General features: G+C 38.5%; 1 protein-coding gene across 1 annotated transcript in view; it reads left to right on the top strand.

The window, feature by feature from the left end:
• LOC103061671 (contactin-6) overlaps positions 1–24,931 on the top strand; it is a 160,066-nt gene that overhangs the window by 118,742 nt on the left and 16,393 nt on the right. Inside the window, exons 11-15 of the mRNA XM_088134694.1 lie at positions 9,632–9,807; positions 10,811–10,928; positions 12,065–12,223; positions 12,302–12,451; positions 19,960–20,030. Of these exons, the coding sequence (XP_087990820.1) occupies positions 9,632–9,807; positions 10,811–10,928; positions 12,065–12,223; positions 12,302–12,451; positions 19,960–20,030 (674 nt within the window). The remainder of the gene's footprint in view (positions 1–9,631; positions 9,808–10,810; positions 10,929–12,064; positions 12,224–12,301; positions 12,452–19,959; positions 20,031–24,931) is intronic.

Genomic DNA, 24,931 nt, shown 5'->3' with positions numbered 1-24,931 from the left:
CAATAGCCACAATTGTTATCAACTAATGACATTTAAAGAGAATGTACTTAACTGTAAAGTCAGACATCTGTGCTCTCAAAGGAAAAAAAAAAAGCTGCTACAGCATGATGTGTCATAGTGTCTGCTGTAATATGTAACACCAGAGACCAATCCAAAAGGAATGGCATGAAGCCAAGGTTCTAATCAACGTGAAAAAGGTCAAGAATTAAAACTGCCTAGATTGACTCTCTTCCGAAGAAATCAGCATATCTCAAGGACTTTGTAGCTAATAGAATTCAAGGCAGAAATGTGAAACCATCACATTTCATCACAGGTGTTTGCAACTTTTAACCTTAGGTGGGAGAGGTTATGAAAGGTTAAGGACTGTAAATGCTTACTAAAAATAGTTATCATGATTTCCATTTTTACTAAAATAAATATACAAAAATATAGAAGGGTTGTGATGAGTTGAAATAAGAGTTCTGGGATAGAATTTGTGGAGAGGAGTCTTATTCCAGCACATCTAGAATAACCAGCTTCTGAATTAAAGAATTTAGAATCAATAATACCTTGCTAGTAAATCTTGTCCACTATGAACAAGAGCTTCTTGCCTATACAGATTCCACAATCACTTTCATAAAAGAAGAAGAAGAAGAAGAAAAGAAAAAAAAACTCTATGGGAATGTTCTAGTGGATATTCAGAAAGCCACTTAGTAAATGAGTGGCCTTCTGAATGTCCACTAGAAAATTCCCATAGAGTTTTAGTAAATTTACCGTATATCTCACTTTACATTCAGGAGTTCAAGGCAGTATACATAGTGCTTGTTCTATTCAACCCCATAACAATAGCCTGGTGAGTAGGCTGGGCTGAGATAGAGTGACTCAGTGGAATGAGGATCACCCAAAATCTGGGTTTTGCTTCTTCTGACTTCAACACACAATGGTTACTGTGTTGAAGCACACCCTGAGTTTTAAATCTCCCTCCCTCCCTCCCTCCCTCCCTTCCCTTCCCTTCCCTTCCCTTCCCTTCCCTTCCCTTCCCTTCCCTTCCCTTCCCTTCCCTTCCCTTCCTTTCCTTTTCTGGATATTATACTTTCTAATTCTGATATTTATCAGTTGATATGATCATAATATACAGAATCTCTGGACAGTCTTCTGAGTGCTGTATCACACATATCAGAAACATATACATACAGGAACTCTGTACTAAAGCTGTGGGTGAAGTCTGACTGTAGACAGGCTTAATATATATATAGAGAGAGAGAGAGAGACAGAGAGACAGAGAGACAGAGAGACAGAGACAGAGACAGAGACAGAGACAGAGACAGAGACAGAGAGAGCAGAGGCATCATAGCCACCAAGCTACAAAACCATATGGGTCAGTACATAAGCACAGCTCAGAAGGGCATTGGGAACAACACCAAAGGCTCAAAACACCAGTTGCTCATAGATAGAACAGTTGCCCAAGACTCAGGTTCTAGACAAACCAACTTGAGCACAGCCTGGATTGACTACAGGAAAGCCTATGACTCAATGCCACACACATGGATCTGTGAATGCCTGGCATTATACAAAGTTAACAGGACACTAAGGACCTTCCTCAAGAACTCAGTGGGACTGTGGAAGACAACACTGGAAGTCAACTCAGGACAGCTCGCACAAATGGCCATCAACTGTGGCATATACCAAGATGATGCACTGTCCCCACTGCTGTTCTGCATAGGCTTAAACCCTCTCAGCCAGATAATCACAAGGACTGGATACAGGTACAAGTTCAAGAGTGGAATCACCATCAGCCACCTTCTCTACATGGATGACATCAAGCTATATGCTCAGAGTGAATGAGACATTGACTCACTGATCCACCTAAAACAGATCTACAGTGAGGACATTGGGATGTCATTCAGACTGAAGAAGTGTGGCCGGATGGTAGTAAAAAGAGGGAAGGTAGTTAAGACTGATGGGGTGGAACTACAGTGGGCCACATAGCAGACATAGAGACCAGCTGCAAGTACCTTGATATCTTACAGATACATGGGAACCACAATGAGGAGGCAAGGAAGACAGTAACATCCAAGTACCACCAAAGGATAAGACAGGTCCTAAAGAGCCAGATTAATGGGAAGAAAAAGATCCATGCCATCAACATGTATGCCCTGCCAGTCATCAGATAGCCTGCCGGTATAGTGAGCTGGCCAAAGGAGGACATGGAGGCTGCTGATGTGAAGACCTGGAAGCTCCTCACAATGTACAGAGGTTTCCACCTCAAGTCCAACACCCAGAGATTGTACACCAGCCACAAAAAGGGTGGGCAGGATCTGATAAGTGTCGAAGCCACTGTCCTGGATGAAACCCAGAGCATCCAGGAATACATCAGTAAGATGGCACCCAAAGATGAGCTGCTGAGAGAACACCTGAGGCAGTAGCAGACATGGGAGGAAGTCCAAGTGGAAGAAGTACCATGGCAAGACAAGCCCCTGCATGGAACATTCCATCAACAGATAGCTGAGGTGGCTGACATTGGGAAATCCTACCAGTGGCTGGAAAGGGCTGGACTAAAAGACAGCACTGAAGCATTGATCATGGCAGCACAAAAACAGGCACTAAGCACCAGATCCATAGAAGCAGGGGTCTGCCACACTAGACAAGACCCAAGCTGCAGGTTGTGCAAAGATGCCTCAGAGACAGTCCAACACATAGTGGCAGGGTGTAAGATGCAGGCAGGAACAGCATACACTGAACGGCACAACCAAGTAGCTGGCATTGTATGCAGGAACATCTGCACAGTGTATGGGCTAGTCCCTCCCAAGTCCAAATGGGAGATTCCACAGAAGGTCATGGAGAATAACAGGGCTAAGATCCTGTGGGACTTCCAGATCCAGATGGACAGGCAGGTACTGGCCAATCAACCAGACATCGTGGTAATAGACAAAGAGCAGAAGACAGAGGTAGTGATAGATGTATCAGTGCCAAGTGACAATAACATCAGGAAAAAGTAGAATGAGAAGCTGGAGAAATACCAGGGCCTGAAGAAGAACTAGAGAGGATATGGAAAGTCAAGGCTAAAGTGGTCACAGTAGTGGTAGGAGCACTCAGGGCTGTGGCTCCAACAGATCCCAGGAACAACATCAGAGCTCTCTGTCCAGAAGAGTGCAGTGCTGGGAACAGCTAAGATTCTGCGCAGAACCCCCAAACTCCCAGGCCTCTGCTAGAGGACCCAAGACTGAGGAAGACACAGACCACCCATAGGGGTGAGAGGGGAATTTTATTTTTTTTTTAGTGGCAGGAAGGGGGAAATCTTTCATGGCTTCCAGTTAGTAGAGATTTTTTTTATAGCTGTAGAGCTAGTAGCATGAGTTGATTCATAATGACTTTGTTAAGTCCCCAGTAATGAATCCATGAAGAGGTTATTCAAGTGTAAGCAAACTCAAATACAGAGGGGCAACTTAAATGATGATCACTTCCCTTCAGTTTTTCAACAATCTGATCTTGTCTGACATTTGAAAATAATTGGTTTTCTTTATGGATAACTCTGCATTCTGATATTAAATTGTACAATAACTGATGAAGAATAGGATTTAAGACAAATTATTTAAATATAATTATCAGCCCTCTGTAAAAAAGGTCGGCATTAGATAACATTAACAATGATGGCTGTTTTACAAAAAACAAATGTCCAATATATTTTGTAGTAACATTTATTTTCCTTTTCCATAGTTTTCCTTCCTTCCTTCCTTCCTTCCTTCCTTCCTTCCTTCCTTCCTTCCTTCCTTCCTTCCTTCCTTCCTTCCTTCCTTCCTTCCCTCCCTCCCTCCCTCCCTCCCTCCCTCCCTCCCTCCTTCCTTCCTTCCTTCCTTCCTTCCTTCCTTCCTTCCTTCCTTCCTTCCTTCCTTCCTTCCTTCCTTCCTTCCTTCCTTCCTTCCTTCCTTCCCTAGCAATTTTATCTTGCCAATAACATATTTTCATAAGCTCATTAATCAGGTGAAGTAAGTTTCACCAGTTGTTATGGAAGCAGTGATTAGAGAACAAACACACTGAAGAGGCGAGATGTTCTAGTCTAGTTAGCAATAAATAACATAACCTGAATTTAAACTATAGCCATGAACGAGATAGTGCTGTAGTTGGACCTATCAGAGGAATGTTTGTCTTTTGTTCTTATAAAACTGCCCAGCCCCAATTTAATTATTTTTTTGCCTACATGTCTAAATACTATGCTGCTTTCAGCATGTGCATGTTTATGTGTGAATCTATGCATGTACATACTATGTACAGATACATGCATGTACGTACAAATAAAAGAGATCCAGTTTGATGTAGTATTTAAGGTGTTGAACTAGGGATAGGGAGAACCAAGTTGTAGTTAATCCTCATTCATGGAAGCTCATGAGTGATTTGGGGCCAGTCACTCTCTCAGCCCAATCTACCTCACAGGTTGTTGTTGCCAGAAGACAGCGGGATGTGCGCTCCTTGAGTTCCTGTGTGAGAAGTGTGATATAAATCTAATAAATAAAATGACAACACTAAGTTGAAAAAGGTACATATATCTCATTCACGTGCTTTAATCAATTCTTCCTGTTAGAAAAATCTAACTTTTTCTTCAACATGTTAAAACAATATATTTCCCTAAAAATGAGAACATTTTTTATTGTACTTTATAATAGAACAATATAATTATCATTGTATGCTTTTCTTACCCATTTTTCTTGAGATGTCACTCGTTTGCCTCCTGCCCACCCACCCTCCCCAGGCTATAAAAGCTGGTTGTAGTTGAAATTAACCAACTGCTCACCAGGCTTTCTTAACTGAATGTTTGAAATCCTCTAGTGACGTAAGTTGAAAAGTTGAATTGAAACAACCAATCCATGAATTTGATCACAACAATATTTTACCAGAAATGAAGTGTTAGTGTCCATATGTACATACATTCCCATTGTACTATTCCTTTTTGAAGTAAGCAACATTATGCGAAGAATAGAAGGCATGGGCACAAGAAAAAGATAAGGAAATATAGCTAAATCTAGTTTACGCATACATCACCGCTCTATATCTTTCTATCCTTGCAAACCATTCTTGCTTCCATGTTGGCCATACACAGCTTCATACATATCAATTTGTTCTTTAAACTATTCACTCCTCTCTTTCAGGACCTCATCAACTCCATATACCATAACTTCCTCAATCTTCTCCTTCCTTTTAATCCATTTACCCTTCTTTCTTATATTTGTTTTGTGATACTTATTCTCTTTACATGACCAAACTTCATAATGTACTATTTTCATACTGCTCACTCATGCCTGAATTCAATTCACATTCATTCAGTACCCATTCATTCTTAAACCTATCTTTTCCTATATTTTCTGACACTTTTTAAGGTAACCCATTCCCACTGCATTCAAATTATGTTTATATTTCTCCCAACATACTCAATTCTATTTCCATGTAGCTAGATGGATAGAAGTATGCTCTTCTACATAGCCACTTTTGCTTCTTTTGGCAAACATACATCAGAACAGACCACATGCTATCCACTACGTTGCTCCCCACATTTGTATATCTTATTTTTTCCCATTTCTTATCCCCAGCCTCTTTGACTTCATTATCCCACCAAGCATTCCTTTTCATTCTTCCTCATAGCATAATATTGCAGATTATGAACCCTGATGAAGTAGACAGGATCCTTCAGACTGTGAGCTCAGCCACATGCTCCTTAGATCCATGCCCCTCTTGGCTTGTTAAAGTGGCCTGAGGGGTGTTGTGTGAATGGGTTGTAGTGATAGTGAATTCTTTGAGTGAGGGAGTTGTTCCTTTACCTTTTATGGAGACCTTGATTTGTTCCCTCCTGAAGAAGCAATCACTAGACCCCACTCTACTGGACAATTTTCGTCCAGTATCTAACCTCTCCTTTTTGGGGAAGGTGGTTGAGAAGGTGGTTGCACAGCAGCATCAGAGAACCTTGGATGAAGTGGATTATCTGGATCCTTTCCAGTCAGGATTCAGACATGGGTATGGGTTGGAAAGAGCATTGGTCACCTTTTTGGATGACCTCTGGTGCAGGCAGGATGACGGTTATGCACCCATCCTTGCCCTACTTGACTCCTCTGCAGCTTTCAATACCATCAACCATTGTATCCTTCAGGATTGGCTCAGACAATTGAGGGTGGGCAGCACAGTGTTGTGTTGGTTCACCTCCTTTCTTTGGGGTCAATTCCAGCTGGTGGTGATTTGGGGGGGGAGAGATCTCACCCTTGGCCCAACTGTATAGGGTGCCACAGGGTTTGGTGCTCTCTCTGCTCCTATTCAACATCTACATGAGGCCACTGGGTGAGTTCATGCATCATCATGGGGTGAGGTGTCATCAGTAAGATGATGTTATACATCTCTGCCTCTGGTGAATTAAGCAATGCAGTGGATGTCTTCTCCCGGTGCCTGGAGGTTGTGAGGATCTGGATGGGGAACAACAGGCTTCAACTGAACCCTGTGAAGACTGAACGGCTTTGGGTTTTAGGGCCCACCGGTTCTAGGACTATGCCATCTTTGGTACTGAATGGGGTTACACTGCCCCAAATGGACCCTGTCTGAAATCTGGGGATCCTCCTAGATTCACAACTCCTGCTTGAAGAGCAGGTGGCAGTCGTGGCTAGGAGGGTCTTTGCTTGTGCTCATTCCTAGATTGAGGGGCTTTAATAGTCTGTCATGCCCTAGTCACCTCCCAGTTGGACTACTGTAATGTGCTATACATGGGGCTGCCCTTGAAGAGTATCCAGAAGCTTCAGCTGGTGCAAAGTGCAGTGGCATGGGCAGTTATGTGTGTTTCTAAAAAAAAAACCACCTTACACCTCTGCTCTGCAAGCTGCATTGGTTACCAGTCTGTTTCCAGGTCCAATTCAAGGTGCTGGTTTTAAACTTTAAAGCCCTTCATGGCATGGGACCAGGTTATCCGAGGGACCACCTCCCCCCAATTACATCAGCTCATCCCACCAGATCCAGCAGAGAGGACATGCTGTGGGTCCTGTCAGCTAGGGAGCTACATTTAGTGGGTCCTAGACAGTGGACATTTTCTGATGTGATGCCTACTTTATGGAATATCTCCCCCACCCCCACCACCAAAGTGAGGCTGGCTTCATCCCTTTAGACTTTCCAGAAGTCCCTCAAAACCTGGTTGTGCCATCAGGCAGGGGACCCCGGGGGACTGGTGAAATATTGAGGTGGCTCCATTGTCATTAACATCTGCTGTTTGCCCAATATTTCTTCTCTTTTAGCTTTGTGTTTTTATTGTTTTGAAGTATAATAATAAATAATAATAATAATAATAATAATAATATTAATAGTAGTAGTAGTAGTTTATTTATATATATATATATATATATATATATATATATGTATGTGTATATATGTATGTATATATATATATATATATAGTGTTTTTAGCTCTGTTGTATGCCAGTCAGAGTCACTTGTTTGTGAGATGGGCAGCCATGTAAATTTGGCAAATAAATAAATAAATAAAGTCACTTGGATAATTAGTGAGAACTTCAGAATATAAGAGATTTGGGATTGGAACTTTTCAAACTCATGATGATGATGATCTATATTTAAAGAGTACTACGTCTGTGTTCTAAAGAGTACTTGTTGGATCTCAACCAGCATTTAATGGTTATTAATGAATAGCATTTTACACACAACAGAGATGGATTCTAACTGTGTATGATGTTACAACTATGTTTTTAAAAATGGAAAGCCTTAATTTGACAATTGAAAATTTTATTAAAAACTGAAAATAATAACATAGTATCACAATTACGGTGTTTTCAGAGAACATTTGTTTTGGTTCCCTTCTGGAGAAGTTTTGGCTGTTCAATTACAGGCCTCATTGCTTCTGTATTGTATTCAACTGAAATGTCAGAATTAAAAACAAACACACAAATCTAATGTTTACTGCTGCTCATTGGGCTGTTTATCCTTTGTGACAGAAATCTCTATTATACTTCAAGTGCACTGAGTACTTGGTCTATTCTTCTTTTTGGAAGCAGGTTATGCTCCATGATTCATTCCTGCAGATAGCAAGCAAAGCAGATAGCTAATGAGAAAATGGAAGTTTTAAGAGCCGTTTAAAAAGTTCAGCATGGGAATTTTAAAGAAAGCCTCATAAGAAACAACAGCTTGGGTCAAATGAAGCAATCATTTCAGCATCATTCATAGAAGTTGATGTGATCTGGTTAGACTGATATATCCAGGAAGACCTGACTTCAGTCTTCTATAAGAGATACTTTTTGTTCTGCTAAGACTGCAAGAATGCATATTTCACAGAATGCATGGTTGAACTGCTTAACATAGCATAATAAAACAAAATGGAACAATAGCGTGTGGTATTTTCTGGCTTCTGTTTTCCAGATGCCTTTTCTTCACAAAGAGAAATACATAAAATGATGATTGTAGGCCTTTCCCCAGCTTCTTAGTGGGTATGCTTAAGCAAAGGGCAGATTATATTTCAGATGCTCCAATTATTTCTATCAGATAATAGCTTCCATGTATATTAAATGCATGAAAAACATGGAAAATTAGATACTGTTTTTTGTGGGGTGTCTTTGTATTCATGCTTAAAAAGATATAGTTGGCTAGAAATTCATATTCAGATCATGCAGCCTAACTGTTGACCACCCTGGGCAGTTAAAAAGATAAAAAGAGATAAAGCAGGATTGTGATCTGAAAGATTAACCCTTAATCTTGGTGAGATGAAATCCTGATTCTGCAATAGAGAGAGAAAGAAAGAGACAGAGAAGCTATATACATTTTAAAAAGTGCATGTTACTTGCCTTCAGACAACTGATTTCAACTTAAATAGCCTTTTCAACTGAACTTTGGTTCACATAAGCAGGAAGAGACAAAGGTTTGTTTTCCAGTGCTCCATCTAGGGCCAGTCAGGGTGGGCAAAAGGGTACCAACTATTCTCTTATATTTTCAAGAGAGTTTTATGCCTGATTCAAAGTATCAACTCATTTTCAAAATCAGACTTCCCCCCCCCCTGCCCGAGGGGAAAAAAACAAACAAACATTATGCTATTTAGCTAGCTTCCCAAAATAAGTGCTGGTTGGATTGTGAATAACTACATTTTCTAACAGATGTTTTCATAGCTTTGCACATTGGAAACACTGGAGTCCTCTATTTATACTATTGTCCAGATTGATAGCCATTATACTGTTATGTCAAAATACATCCCTCATCCTTTTTGTCCCCAGCTCTTTTTTTCCTACCAGTCCACATAATTGATACTGTACTTATCACTGTAGCCAGACTTCCTAGTGCAATTTATTTACATGCATATGAATTACCATGATTGCATAATGCCTTCATCAACATAAGCTGTATTCACTTAAACTGCTTATAATAGGGGAGTTGTCATCTCTAATTTATCAGGCAATCATTTCAACAATAGTAAAGAGGTGCAGGAATCAAATCTATAGCTCATTGCTTGTCTCCTAAGTACACTAGAAGGTTGTTAATTAAGTGGTTGGGGGTATGCTTGAAATGACTTAATGGTTTTTTGAACTGGTATCTTTGGAAAAAGACTTTGAGATCTTTGTAGTTATTCCTGAGATAACTGATATTTGTGAACTTTATGTATAACCAAGAAGGACTTTTTCTTCTCCAACAGAAAAAACTGTCATCACTAACCCACCTTGCGATATGGATGTTACTGTTGGAGAAAGTATAGTTCTGCCCTGTCAAGTATCCAGGGATCCATCCATTGAGGTTGTCTTTTCATGGTCATTCAATGGATATCTTATTGATTTTAAAAGAAGAAAGGCTCATTTTGAAAGAGCTGGAGGTGTAAGTTTAGTTCAATCATTGTGTGCATCTATTTTTGTGTACACATTTAAAAACATCTCATTTTGAAATCACATGAAAAATAGTTTTAAAATTTTCCTCTGTAAACAACATAAAGGGACATTTTTTAAATGTGTGTTTGTAAACTATATGTGTGTGAGAAATGTATAGTTAGGCATCTATCGTCTATCCAATTATCTTCTAGTAGTAAGTCTGGCACTGCATACTTATTTGAATCTATTATCAGGCCTAAATGATCATAAAAAAAAAGAGTATTTCTATAAATGCTATGCTTTCTCTGTACTTTGGATGCTTTAAGAAACTGAACAGTTAGAGGATCACTTTTTTTCCATGGAAAGGGCAAGTAGCAACCATGGAAAAAGTTGAAAACCTCCAAAGATTCAAAGAGATCTCTTATGACTTCTTTTAAAGAAGACATTGCCTCCAAATGTACAGCTGAGATCTTATGTATAGAAATAGTTGCAAATCTCTACTGGTGTTATATTTCTAGAGGATATTTCCAGCACAGGAACTCTGAGTGGCTGCAGTAATTAAAGAAATATTCAGTCTAGGTATCTCAGTGTTCTTTCTTACAACTAAGGGGAAGCTGACTCAGTCCTACCATGAGGAGGAATGGAGCACCTTCTTCTAAAACATGCTTGATAGAATCTTATTATACTACACGTGTACTAGTAATTGGTCCTGAGTCCCCAAAACTCACTGTATGGGTATGTTTCTTCTAATTTACTTTTGAGTCCATTTCCAAAATCTACTCAGTGGAAGCTTTATTGCTTTATATAGCCAAATCCATTTAGCTTTTGCTTTCAGTGTTGGCATTATTTGTGGGAAGCTGTAATAAAAGTGTTTGAATGAAAGAAATGGATGACAGTAATGTATAATTCAATTTTAAAACTGCATCTTTATTAATATTTAGCAAGTTACAGAAATATCCATTATGGGAAATGCATCATGTGTGATTAGATGTTTGTGTTCTTTTTATATAAAGGAATCTGTAGGGGATCTGATGATAAGAAATATTCAGCTAAAACATTCTGGAAAATACACATGCACCGTCCAAACTTCGATGGACATTCTATCAGAATCAGCAGAAATAATTGTAAGGGGTAAGTCTATAAACTGTAAAACTTCAGCTAACTATACAGAAGAGCATGATACTCTGAAATTTCAGAGAAGCTGGTTAAATGAAATGTGCATATCTGATGATCAGATATATGTCCTACTATTATATATTCCCTTGAGACTAAAATTTGCTCAGTAGGCAATTGACTAATTCAGATGGAAGTAGTAATACACATGATTTCTTCCTCCTGTTATCTTCACTCTCTTCTTTTGAGAATGTATGTTGCCCTAAAGGCTGACCTATAAATATTAGAGCCAAGAATTATTTAATCTTGAATCATTTGATGAAGGCTGGAATGGAAACGGAAACTGAGATTTTATCTGGCTAAGGTATGATTGTTTAGATGTGATTGGGAAAGAAAGCCACTCCCAGGGGTACCAGTCAAGAAATAGGTGTGAACATAAATATTGTTGAAAGTGGCTGCTTCGCAGATTTGATCTTGGAAACTTAATTTGCCATATTCCCACCGTAGGCTGGAATTGATTCACATATCCTCTAGGCAGCTATTAGAAGATAGGGGAACTATAGGATACCTTGTATTTTAGCAGATATGACAATAATGGGTTCATTCCATATTAACTGGAAGTAGCAAAATGAAATAGGAATGGAAGTTTGGATTTTAGTGTTTATTTCATTTATATAATCTGTTGATTCCAGTCATAAGACCATTTAAGGGATTTTGTGGCTACAGACAGATGGGAATCATTTTGTATAATTGACTAAAAAGTGGAGAGAAAAAAACTTTGTGTAGTTTAGTTTGCATTATTTTGAGAGGGATGAGGAACTGCTGGCAACAGAAGCTGCTGAACTACACCTCCCAGTCAGCATGACTACCTTTGAGATACCCCGGGTATTGTTTTTTCTCAGTTTCAGGAAGGTCTTAAGCCTCGATCTTAAAGAATCTCTCCAAATCAAATCTACTGTATATAGGTATTCAGGTAAGATCCTCTCGCCATTAGGGCACATACTAGATGGCTGAAGGGAATACCTCATGTGTATCTCAAACAACCCCCTTTGATCAGGTGAATTAGTACTAAGTTGGCCAGTAAACTCTAAGGAGCAATAGGTTTTCAAACAATTCTGCTAAAATAACATGGATCTTTTCTTTCAATTTCAAAGGCATTCCTGGCCCACCGAAGGAGGTTAGTACTGAGCATGTTTCTAGTACCACTGCAGTGTTGAACTGGAAATCAGGAGCAGATAATAACAGTCCTGTCCACACATACACAGTTCAGACAAGGACCCCTTTTTCCATTGGATGGCAAGCAGTTTCAACAGGTACATATTTCCAACTTACATTCTATGCTGTTTTCAGCTGTTAGGTCTCTAACCCTTTTCTTCTTTGTTTTTGTTAAGTTCCTGAAGTTATTAACGGGAAGACCCACACAGCTACAGTGGTTGATCTAAACCCCTGGGTTGAATATGAGTTTCGAGTTGTTGCTGCCAACAGTGTTGGAATTGGGGAACCGAGCACACCATCTGAGCTACTAAGAACCAAAGCATCGAGTAAGCTACTTAAAATATTGTTGATGGGTTTAGAAGCTCTTCAAATGCAGCTTTACTCATTATAACATTAAATCACAATGGCTTACTTTTCAGTAACCTTCAAAGCACAATAAAGGGATTTGAAGGTTATTTGTATTTATTTTTTATATTTCTCTGTCCCCATTTTCCAGCTAAATATTGGCAGCTAAAGTACTTCACATTAATTTAAGACTAATAATAGCTAAACTGCAATATAAAATCTTCCATAATGGGGGAAAAATTCAGGGCAGGGGGGAGAGGATGCCAAGGGTGCCAGACAATGCTCTCTTTTTCTTTTGATCACTTATCACACCTTGGAGGGGGGTTTTCAACTGCTCCTAGATCCAGCCATGAAGGAAAAGTGCCTTGTGGTATTATTATCTCTCTTCAATAAAATATTTCTTTTTAAAGGGTATAATTATATATCCATTTTCCTGGTCTAAGCCTTATTGTACTTGCTTAAACTTACTTCTGTACAGATGTATAGAATAGCACTGAGAAAGAAAGAAAGAAAGAAAGAAAGAAAGAAAGAAAGAAAGAAAGAAAGAAAGAAAGAAGGAAGGAAGGAAGGAAGGAAGGAAGGAAGGAAGGAAGGAAGGAAGGAAGGAAGGAAGGAAGGAAGGAAGGAAGGAAGGAAGGAAGGAAGGAAGGAGAAATCAGTAAATTCTGTTGGATATTAATCAGCACATTTATACTAGTATATATAACATTTATAGTATTAACATAGTTATATAATACTGACATACACGCAACTATCTGAATGCATACAATCCTACTCATTAAGACTTTCCTAATGTATTTGCACACATACATTTCCTAAAATGTGCATTATTTTTATACATATTTTTCAAGACTTTTTTTTTTTCCCAGTTGCAAACCCAGGAATATTTGTAGGCTCGAGCTGCTTTCAGTAAAATGGCAAAGGCAGCATGATGCAATCATGCCACAGGCTCTGTGCCTTTAGCATGTACAGCAATGGAGATACAAAAGGGGTGGGGCTTGAATCTAGTGGTACAATGCTGCTTTCATCAGATTAATTGGTTTAAAGGCCCCAGTGGATGCTGCTGTGTAGACCTCATTGATTAAAAGGAAAAAAAAAAAAAAAAGACTGGCATCAGTGTACAAAACTTAGTGCATATATGCATTCCAGTTCTTTTAACTTTTACCAGATTAACAGCAAAAATTACATCCTTTTCTATTCCTAGTTTTTTATCAGAATATATATGTGTTTGTATGTGTATATGTATATGAAGACAGTTGTGTGTAGATATAAAAGTATTAAGTGGCCATTCCTTTCTTTCTCTCCCTCCCTTTGGGGGGAATGGAATGATGGCCAGCAGCCCCCCACACCACCTCCAGCCCCGCAAAAAAAGATTCTTAAACCTGGCACTGTCCATGGATCTATTTCAGCAACTTGCTTTTCCATCTTGTTCAGAAATGTGAAATACTTAAAAGAGTTTCTTAACACACTGCTCAGTAACACAACCAATTCAAGTAAATGTTCAACCCTTATGCCTGCTGTTTGGAGCTTTTGTGCCCTAGTCTCTGATTACTGCTACTGCTTAATGTAATGTTGGTGTGTAAAAAAACTTGCCTTGATTTATTCATGGATAAGAGGGCTGACTTGCTATGCATTACTGAAATTTGCTTGGGCACAGAGGGGATGGGTTTGAGTGTGGCACCCAGCTGTAACTCTTAAGCAAGATGTCAAGTGGCTACTATCATCTAAGAAACTTGTAGCTGCCAGTATCTGTATTGGAAATAACTAGATGTGAGACCCTGTTTGTGAAGTTAATTGGGTCTACTGCTTTTATATCAGCCTCCCTGTTGCATAGTGGCTTCCCTACTGAGTGCTTGATGACATGACTGGGCTGCCAGTACAGTTTCCCAGACTTATGCTACTGGCAGACTTCAAACTGGCTACTCAGAGGCAGAGGCAGCTAGAGAGTTCTGTTCACTTTGAAAGAAGTGGTGGTTCACCAACTCCTGAAGAAGCCATCACTGGATCCAACAGAACTGCACAACTTTCATCCAGTCTCCAACCTTTCCTTTTTGAGTCAGGTTGTTGAGCAGGTGGTAGGATTACAGGTTCAAAACGCCCTGGAGGAAGTGAATTACCTAGACCCTTTTTAGTCAGGTTTCAGTCTAGATTATACAGTAGTTCCAAGATGGCATTGATTGCACTTACAGATTTCCTCTGATGGACCTAGGACAGGGGTAGTGCACCTATCCTGGCCCTCCTTGATATCTCAGTGAATTGATACCATTAATCATGGTATCATTTTGGACTGTTTAGAGGTTTGGGCCTAGAGGTCACTGTTTTACACGAATTCTCCTTCCTCCAATGCTGCTCTGTCAATGTTCATAGAGGGAGAGCTCTAGCACTAGACCCTGCAATATGAGGTGGCAGCGGACTATGGTCTCTCTCCACTCCTATTTAACATCTACATAAAGCTGTTAGGTGATGTCATTTGCTGACACAAAGTTAAATAACATCAGTATGCTGATGATGCTCAACTGTACGTCCCTGCCCTTGGCTGGCTAAGTGATATTGTCAAGGTTCTTTCCCAGTGCCTGGAGACTGTGAGAGACAAGATGGGAAGAAGAGACTTTGACTCAACTCCAGAAATACTGAGTGGCTGTGGGATTTAGAGCCCTCTGATTCTGGTGCTTTACCACCTTTGACTCTGGATGGAGTAACACTCCCTCAGACAGAGCTGGTGCACAATTTGGAAGGCTTTCTAGACTTGTGGCTACTCATTCAAGGAGCAGGTGGCAGCTGTGGCCAGTAGGGTCTTTGCACAACTTGATCCTGTGTGTCAGTTATGCCTATTCCTAGATCAGGAGGCTGTGCTCATGGTCGCTTATGCTTTAGTCACCTCATGGATGGACTACTGCAACACACTCTATATTGTGCTTCCCCTGAAGAGCATTCAGAAACTATAGCTGGTCCAGAATTCAATGTTGTGGGCAGTTTGGAGTTCATCATAGTATGCCAATGAAATATCACTGCTTTACAAGCTGTACTGCCTCCCAGTAGACTTCCAGGTGCAATTTAAGGTGCTGGTGGTCACTTGTTTCAGAGACCTGTTAGAAGAGACAAGAAGTATTACAAAAACATCTGTAAAGATATTGAAGATGGTAACAGACGTGGAAAAATGGAAAGTTTCCTTCCAAAAGACTTCTGAACTCAGAAGGAGATTCCAGCCTGGAACTGGTATGCTAAAGGATGCCAATGGACAGATAGTAACCAATTCAAAGTAGATCAAACTAAAATCGAAGTATACTGAAACACTGTACAGACCTCAACATCCAAGATACCTTAGATATTCTGTACTTACTAGAACCTCTAGTATTAGAAGTTAGATCAGCACTCCACTCATTACCAAATCAAAGGGCTACAGGAATAGCCTTTTGATGACTATTTCTGATGGAATACCCACACAAAAATGGCAAGCAGCAGAAGAGGAATCAGCCACATTTCTAGCCAAGCTATGCCAGCAAATTTGGAGAACAATACAGTGGCCAACAGATTGGAAGAGGTCAATCTACATTTCAATATCAACAAAGAAGACTTAACAGAGTGTGCAAACTGTCATACAATATCCTAATTTCACATGGTAGCAAAATACTGTTTAGGATCATCCAATGCAGATTAGAGTCCTACATGGAAAAAGAGATGTGAGATTTCAAGCTGGCTTTAGGAAAGACCAAGGAACATGAGACATTATTCCAGATGCATACTGGATAATTGAGAAAGCCAAAAAAAAAAAAAAAACCCCAAAAATAAGTCTTATGCTTCATTGATTATAGAAAGGCCTTTGATTGTGTCAATCATATCAATTGTGTGGAAAGTGCTCAGAAAAATGGGAATCCCAGAACATCTCATCGTCCTCATGGGAAACTTAAATGCAGGTCAGGAAGCCATAGTACAGACAGAATATGGTGAAGCAGACTGGCCTCAGGTTGGCAAAGGAGTGTGACAAGGCTGTATACTCCCCCCTTATTGATTCAGCCTATATGCTGAATTATATTAAGGGAAGCTGGATTGGAAGAAGATGAGGGTGGTTTAAAATTGGAGGAAGAGACATCAATAATGTGCACTATGCTGATTATACTACTCTGATAGCCAAAAATGTAAAGGATCTTCAAGCCCTAGCAATATAATTAAAGAGCAAAATGAAAAAAAAGGGACTAAAATTAAATATAAAGAAGACCAAACTAATGACAACAGTTAGAACAACCAACCTTAGAATTGGAAATGAAGATATTGAAGTAGTAAAAAGCTTCTGCCTTTTAGGATCAACCGTCAACAGTAAAGGAACAAGTAGTCAGGAAATATGCTTCAGACTAGCACTTGGTAAAGCAGCTATGAAAGCCTTGGAAAAGATATTCAAATGCCATGATATCTCCATATCTACAAATATCAGTATTGTGCAAGCCATGGTATTAGACATGGTGACAATTTATGAAAGAGAAAGTTGGCCTTTAAAGAAGCAGGATAGGAAGAGTATTGACTCTTTTGAACTTTGGTGTTGGAGAAGACTCTTGAGAATAATGTGAACAGCCAAGAAAACAAACAAATGGATCATTGAACAAATCAACCCAAGAGTTCTTACTTGAGGCACAAATGACCAGAATAAATTATCCTACTTAGGACATGTTATGTGAAGACCTGGGTCTGTAGAGAAGGCTCTAATGCTGGGAAAGGTAGAAGGAAAGAAAAGAAGATGATGACCAGCAGCAAGGTGGATTGACTCAGTTACAGTGGTGATGAGTGCACTGTTGGAAGACCAGATTAGAAATGATAACCATGTAGAAAATCTATTTATGTGGTTGCTAGAAGTAAAAAAATGACTTGATGGCACAGAATCAATTACATGGCACAGAATCAGGTTATTTGCAGTACCACCTCTCTGTCTCTCCTACCATATCTAGCAGGATAGGCATGCTTTAGGTCCCTTATGTGAAACAATGTCCTCTAGTGGAACACAGGAAGTATGCCTTTTCTGTCATGCAGCTTGCCCAATGGAATAACATCTCCCCCTGAGATCTGGATCACCCCATCCTTGTTTGCCTTCCAGAAAGCCTTGAAGACCTGGTTTTTCCCTCAGGCATTAAGACCAGGTTGTAAACTAAGCCTAGCATGTATGGAATTATTACTGTTTATTGTAATTACTGTAAATACAGTTTTCTTCATATATCATTGTGTTTTTATGTTTTCTGTTGTGAGGCACCTAGAGTCACTTGACTGCAATGGGTAGCTACATAAACTAAATAATTAAATAGATAAATTTAATTCTACAAAGAAATATAAAAGTCAGCCCACCCTATGGTTGTTTTTTTACATAAATTAAGGGTATATCAATTGTTCCTCTGCTCATTTTTTATCATAATTGCAAACTAAATAAATAAATAATTATATATGTTATTGGACTTACCATTCTTCCTCTGAACCTGTGCACCCATCGAATTTGCCCTACACCCCCTATATAGCAGTATATTTTATCAGAGAGGGGAAACCCATCTCACTCCTTGATTACCAATACTGAACACATTCCAAATATTCAGAAAGCTTAATATTCTCAGCATATAATTGTTTAACTAAATATGTTAAATGGAACCTATATCATTTTCCCCCCTTTTTATGCTACTTAGAGTATTTTATATGCTGAAACATTCTAAAGAGAAAGCAGAAAGGGATAGGGATTTTTTTCAACAAAAGTTATTCAAATGACCTTTAATGAACAGCTTTATTCATGTTAGATATCTCCTTTGTAGGAGTGTTGAAATCTACAGTATGGAAGATACAGAAATAAAACAGCAGCTTTCATGTACTATGCAGGACCTAGAGATTTGGATAAACCCCACTCACTTTAGCTATATAAGTGTTCCAAACACAATAGGGAACAAATTGTATTTTGTAGCTCTCTGCTAAATGGTTAGATTGCTAATTAAAATCAGCCTCAGAGCAACAGGTGTGACAAATGGTAATAAAAGGGGGAATGGAGAGTTTGTCTTATAAGGTCTATATTGCCAACTGAAACCTGATCATGCATTGATACTTTTTCTAGAAGCAAATGAGCCACCACTCATTTCATTAAAATGGAACTAAGAATTAATTGTGCAGTTAACTGTAAATTTTCATCTGATTCTCAACTATGATCCAGTTGAGGCTTTGTTGAGCAGTGGTATAAATTTCTTTTCCGTGCAAATACAGTAAATACTTAACTTATTTAATGCAAGCTCTAATTGAGCATTAACTAGTTCATTGGACAGTGGAATGTTAGCTGTGCTTGGCTTAAAAGTCTCATTTTAATTCTTCATTTTAGTTAATCATCCCATTCCCCTTTCCCATGTTTGGCAACTCCAAAACAATTCACTCAAAGTTATTGATAACAGCAAAATTTGACAATGTATTTCGATCAAAAAATAAAATATAAATTTATTTTGGTGAATATAGAGTATCTAGCAGTAAAAGAAATCAGAAATTTGTCAAAGATGAAAAGGTTATGTTTCTTGGCTATACTGTAGATTGGAAGTCAAGATATGTTGAGGCATTACTATACAAGAACTATAAGGTATCCAGTAGCTCATGATGTGGATAATTTTGTGGCATTGGTGGTAACAGATATATCTACACAAAAGTAAATCCTATGAGTTCAAGTACAGTTAGTTCTCGACTTATGACCATTCATTTAACAACCATTCAAAGTTATGATGGTGTTGAAAAAAACTGACTTACAACCATCACAGCATCCCTGCAGTCACATGATTAAAATTTGGGTGCCTGACAACCAGTATGTATTTACGACAGTTGCAGAGTCCTGGGGTCACATGATCACCATTTGCGATCTTCCCAGGGAGCTTCCAGCAAGCAAAATCAGTGGGGGAAGCCAGATTCACTTAATGACTGTGGCAAAAAAGATTGTAAAATCAGGTGTGACTTACATAACAACTGCATCACTTGGCAATGGAAGTTCTGGTCCCAATTGTGGTTGTAAGTCAAGGACTATCTGTAAGTGGGTATAGGATTCCAGCCTATCCAGAAGTCTCCTATAGATGCCTATTGCTTCAGATTGATTTCAGTGAGATGATCTATGACAGAGACATTAGTTATATCACAATGACAGCTGGCTGGGTTTTCTGGAAACTGCTATCCCAATGGATGTCAAAACCAAGCCCCAAATCTTGATGGAGCTGGACTACCAGCATAATCTCCCTGTTAGATTCAATGTACAATTTCCACATTTTATTTGTAGATATAGTCGTGGTCAGTTCAAATAAGAATACAGTGAGCCAGAGAGTAGTGGAATTCAGTAACCTATTATTCTTTTCCCATAGCTAGCTGTGGTGATATAAACCTCTCTGTCACTTTGGATTTCACATTATCCCCTTCCTTTCACAAAGCCATGCATGCATATGACAGATTTTTTTTAAAAAAATATAAATGTCTGTTGTGTGTGTGTGTATGTGTTTCTTTCTGTCAGTTCCTACAGTGGCACCCACAAATGTGAGTGGAGGTGGAGGAAGCCGATCTGAACTTGTCATCACATGGGAGGTAATTTGTAAATCAATCTCAATTCTTCAAGATAATGAATGGAACCTATAATACAGCTCTAACAAAATCACTTTGTTGTGCCATTGTTAGCAATTTAGAAGAGTAAACTGAGAGAAATGTGGTAAAGATATTTGGAAGTCATCTATAGCCCGCTTATCATTGTTATGCAGAAGGCAGCTTAACATTCCAATCTGTCTGAGTGTTTTCCGCATGAAACACTTTACACAGTTTTATTTGCTTGTCAGTCCCTCCACCCTTTTTATTTTGGAATATAATAAGTTATATCTTGTCATACATAAAAAAAAAAAAAAAGGATTAGGCCTTTCAGTATCAAGTACCACTGTATGAATATTTAGCTGGCAAACAGAAAATTCATACATAAGACTTCAACCTAGGTTTATTTACTAGTGAGTAAGTTCCAATGAAATCAACATGGATTTCTAGTGAACGGTGACTTTGGAGGATAGTGAAGAAACACTCCAGCAAGGATAACCCAAAGTATTTCCCTGCCTAAGATCTGATGTTGCCTCTTATTCCTTTCACGTACGCTGACTAGACTCATAGTTAGATTTGGGTTTTTCACTGCTCATGGGACAGTGTTCTGCATCACATCTGAGGATAAAAGTTTAGCTTATGAGGATGCGCAGGGAACGTGTCACCCATAACTCCATGTTTCATTATCTCAGAGCTGACTCCTGCCTGCCAGAGTCAAACAAGCAACTCTCTTGCATTATCTAATCATAGGTATGGCCTGCTTTCCAGCAAAGCAGGAATAATAATCTCTGCAACTCCATAGTGCACGTTCTCTATAGCATTTATGGGTTTAGTTTTCAAGCTTGCTTTTAAATAGTGCTACCAGCTGAATACTTATTGTCTGTATATGTATGTATGTATGTATGTATGTATGTATGTATGTATGTATGTGTATATATATATATATATATATATATATATATATACACACACACACACACACACACACATGCACACACATGCACACACACACACACACACACATACAGTTGGACAATACAGTTGAGCCAGATAGCTACTCTCCAGATATTTCCCAATTTTGCTAAAATGTAATGCTTTTGGTTTTGTTTTTTGTTTTTTAAATGTCCACTGAGAACGGAATTGGGGGACTTATCCATGCTCACCTCTGCTCCTTTTTCACTTCTGTTGTGGCCACCATGTATTAAAACTTTTTAGGGAAAAAAATTGTTTCAGGGACTCTCTAAGAATTTGTTTCTATCTCAGAAACAGCCTTGACACAGCTGGAACTGACGTGAACCAGTCCCTGCTTGAGAACAGTGTTTGCAGCAACTGTTGTTAGTTTATCTCAGAGTAATATTGTGTTATATATTTTACTGATTTTTTAAATTCATATATATATTTAATCTGTATGCTGGATCTGGAACTGTTGCTCTAAGTTACTTTCTACTGAAGTATCATATAGCTTAAATTGGAAGACCTGAAGGGCCAGGCTGGGGTTAGATCATTCTGGTGAAGAACTATCTATGTTGTCCCTAACAGATCATATCAACTTGATGGCACCTAATCAATCATAATCAAATAAACAAATTATAATACCAAACATGTCTCAACTTTGGCCATCCTGGATGGATGGAGCTGTTAGGAGTTATATTCCAGCAACAATTTGAGACTGACAGTTCCTTATCCCCACCTACTATAATTACATAATTATCAGCAACAACAATTGAAATAACTACATACTTCTTCTCGTTTACTTTTGCCTTCATTCTTCACCTGCTCAATTTGCAATGTTGGCTGGATAAGGGCCAATAAATTGAGAATGAATCCTGGTAAGATGAAGATGCTAAGATTTTTGGATGATGGGTTCAGGAATAACCCAAGTTATACATAATATATTTTATAGCTGTAAATGATATAAAACATTAAATTTTATATGCATTCAATTTTTTGTAGTTTGAAAAGAAAAGCAGGCAGAAAAACACATTTTTCTCATTGCCTCCAAATGTCTAAAAATTTCATATTTGTACTGGCAAAATAATTAAAAGCCTATGTTGTATATTTCTTTTAATAAGCTTCATAAAATCAGTTTCTCCAGGGCTACTTTGATTATGTGCCATCATGTTGGTGTCAACTATTAGCAACCACATATATAGATTTTCTCCAGGAAGATCTATCCCCAGTCTGGTCCTTCAGGTCTTCCAACAGTGCATCCATTGTCACTGTGATTAAGTTCATCCAGCTTGCTGCTAGTCATTCTTTTCTTCCTTTTCCTTTCATCTTTCCCAACATTATAGATTTCTCAGGAGAGCTAGGTCTTCATGTAAGGGCTACTTTGCAGAAGGATTAAATTCCACTAAAAACTGATTGATGTAAATCTTTGTTTCATTACCATGCATCTTTTCCATTTGATGTGAAGAATATTCCAATTTAAAAACCAGTCAGACTGAATAAAGTGCAGAAATCTAAAGAACTAGGACAAATAATGTTCCAGAAACACTACAGAAAATAGATGTGTTTTTGGCATTGGTTACTCTGGTAGATAACTTTTCATCAGGACCTGATGTGGGGTGTATGTCCCTTTCACATCCTACCTGACCACTTGGCAGCATTCAATACCATCAACAATGGTATCTTTCTGGACCACATGCAAAGGTTAGAATTGATCAACCTTGTTTTCTCATCCTGGTTCCCACATGTGTGAGGTAAGAGGAGTGAATCTCCAAAATAATGTTTTTCTGGGGTGATAACCATCTTGTGGAACAGCTTCGCCCCAAGGTTCAGTTGGCACTCAGTTTGGAATTTTCCTGAAAGGCTATAAAGACAGCTTTACTGTAGGGCTTGGGAACTGAGTTCGGGTTTGTGCCTCAGGATGTATATTGTTATATGGTTATAGATCACTGTTTCTGTTTTTCTAGATTTTTGTGGTATGCTTTGTTTTTAGCAGTATTCTAAACAGCTGAGAATTGCTTTGGGCTTTGTGATGTAACAAATAAATGAATGAATGAAGAACTATGAACATATAGTTGGTATGTGTGTATCTGTGCACTATATGCTGTAAGTGAGAAGGAGAAATTTCTTTTATTTATTTTACAACTATAGCTATGGCATAAGTCCAATGTAACATTTCAGCTGTATTATTTTAAGAAACAGCTGCATGACACCCAACTTTCTGAGAAAAAAATGTTCCTCTGTCAGCATGTGACAAGGAGCACATAAAGGGTGCTAGTCCTTTATTCCCATTGACTTGACAGCTGACAGTTGCTTTCTGTGTGTAATGCCAGGAAAAAAGGAAGAAAAGCTCAGAACAAAATGGGCATTTTGGTTCATTAGAAAGAAAATGGGTAAGTGGTGCAACAGGAGTTTTTATATATATAAAATATTTCTTCATACCTTCCAATCATTTTCATGCTTTTTAAAGTAAATGAATATAAACTACAGGCCAAAAATTAATGGCACTTTGTAAATAGTGGCTTTTAAAATATACTTGCCACCATACACTGAAGTCATCCTTTCATAATCTCTCTCTTCTTTATACCAGGAAGAAGAAGAAAAAATAACATAGAGAATATCTGAGTCCCCCAGATGCTCCAAATTAATTTGAATTTGACATGAAGCTTTTACTTCTAGGAACTAGCTAACACAACAGAACACCATAGTCCTGCTTTACTATGATGAATGGAATAGCCAGCTGATTAAATCTGAGATTACAGGAGCATCAGGAACAATTTAAATTATGTAAGCGATGTCCATTCACACACACACATCTTCTGGCCATCCATCATCTACCAGTTAATATTTCAAGCCTAAGAAACTAAAATAAAGAAAAGAAAATCCAATAAATTATGGATATAAATAAACTTAATATTGCCACTGTATAACTTTTTTATTCCATAAGACTCAGACAAGAGTAAACAGCAGAATGTATAATTACTTAGATGCTGATAGTCACAGATGGCAGCAGAAGCTAGCTGACCTTGAATGATCTCAAAAAACCTAAGCAGATTCGGAGCTGGGCTGGTAACAATTTGAATTCCATCACCCACCCAGTTCTCATGAAATAAACCTGTTAGGTGAGCCTATCAAAGATCTCATGTTATATGGTACAAAAGTGTCCAATGCAGTCAGCGCATACCTTAGCTGCTGCATTTCTCCTCTTCCATTGTAAGATCTCAAAGCTAACTGGTTAAGATTGCAAAGTGCGGGTTGAAAAGGAAGGGGAGAAAAGTCAGTTTGAATCTGAGATAATAGTGATAGTCTTCTTTTTAGTTTAAAAGTTAATAGTCTTGAAAAGTTGATATTCTTCGTTAAAACAGATTTTTCTGTTTAAATCATGTCTTCTGTGTTGATAGAAGATTGTGTGGAACTAAGAAAGTTGTTGGGAATCAGGGTGCCCTTTGATAATAGAATTCAGTTTAAAGTGACCCAGGGTAATGAGACAGAAAGCAGATAATAAGGTGTGGACTTGCATTTTGGCAAGAAGTATGGAAAAATGTCACCTTACTCTAAAATACAGAGAAATGTAGATCTTGATGAAAAGACCAAAGCACCAAGTCTGGGTCTGGCTGACTATCTTATTGCTGATATGCGGTTGGGTTTTTTTTTTTTTGCTTGCCCATGTAATGTAATTAGTTATTCAGGACTGTTGATGTACTTTTTCTATCTTCTATATTATACTTTGTCAATCTATTGTCGGGCCTCTCAGTTAGTTTAGCTGGGAGCTCAGTGGTCACTGTTATGGAGTATTTTAATAAAGAAATGCTGTTTCAGTTCTTAATTGTTTGGGTTTATATTGTAGTTATTTTTTTCCCCATTGACCCTTCTCTCTCTCCCCCCCTTTTTTTGTTGTTGTTGTTTGTTTAAGTATATAATTTTAATGTTGCTGGTTAGGTCTTTTGTCTCTTAATTGA

Source organism: Python bivittatus, unplaced genomic scaffold (assembly GCF_059951505.1).
Source record: "Python bivittatus isolate LINGU-HERP-01145 unplaced genomic scaffold, Pbiv_v1 ctg000080_np1212, whole genome shotgun sequence".
Classification (NCBI taxonomy): Eukaryota; Metazoa; Chordata; class Lepidosauria; order Squamata; family Pythonidae; genus Python; species Python bivittatus.
This window is presented reverse-complemented; position numbering and strand designations above follow the sequence as displayed.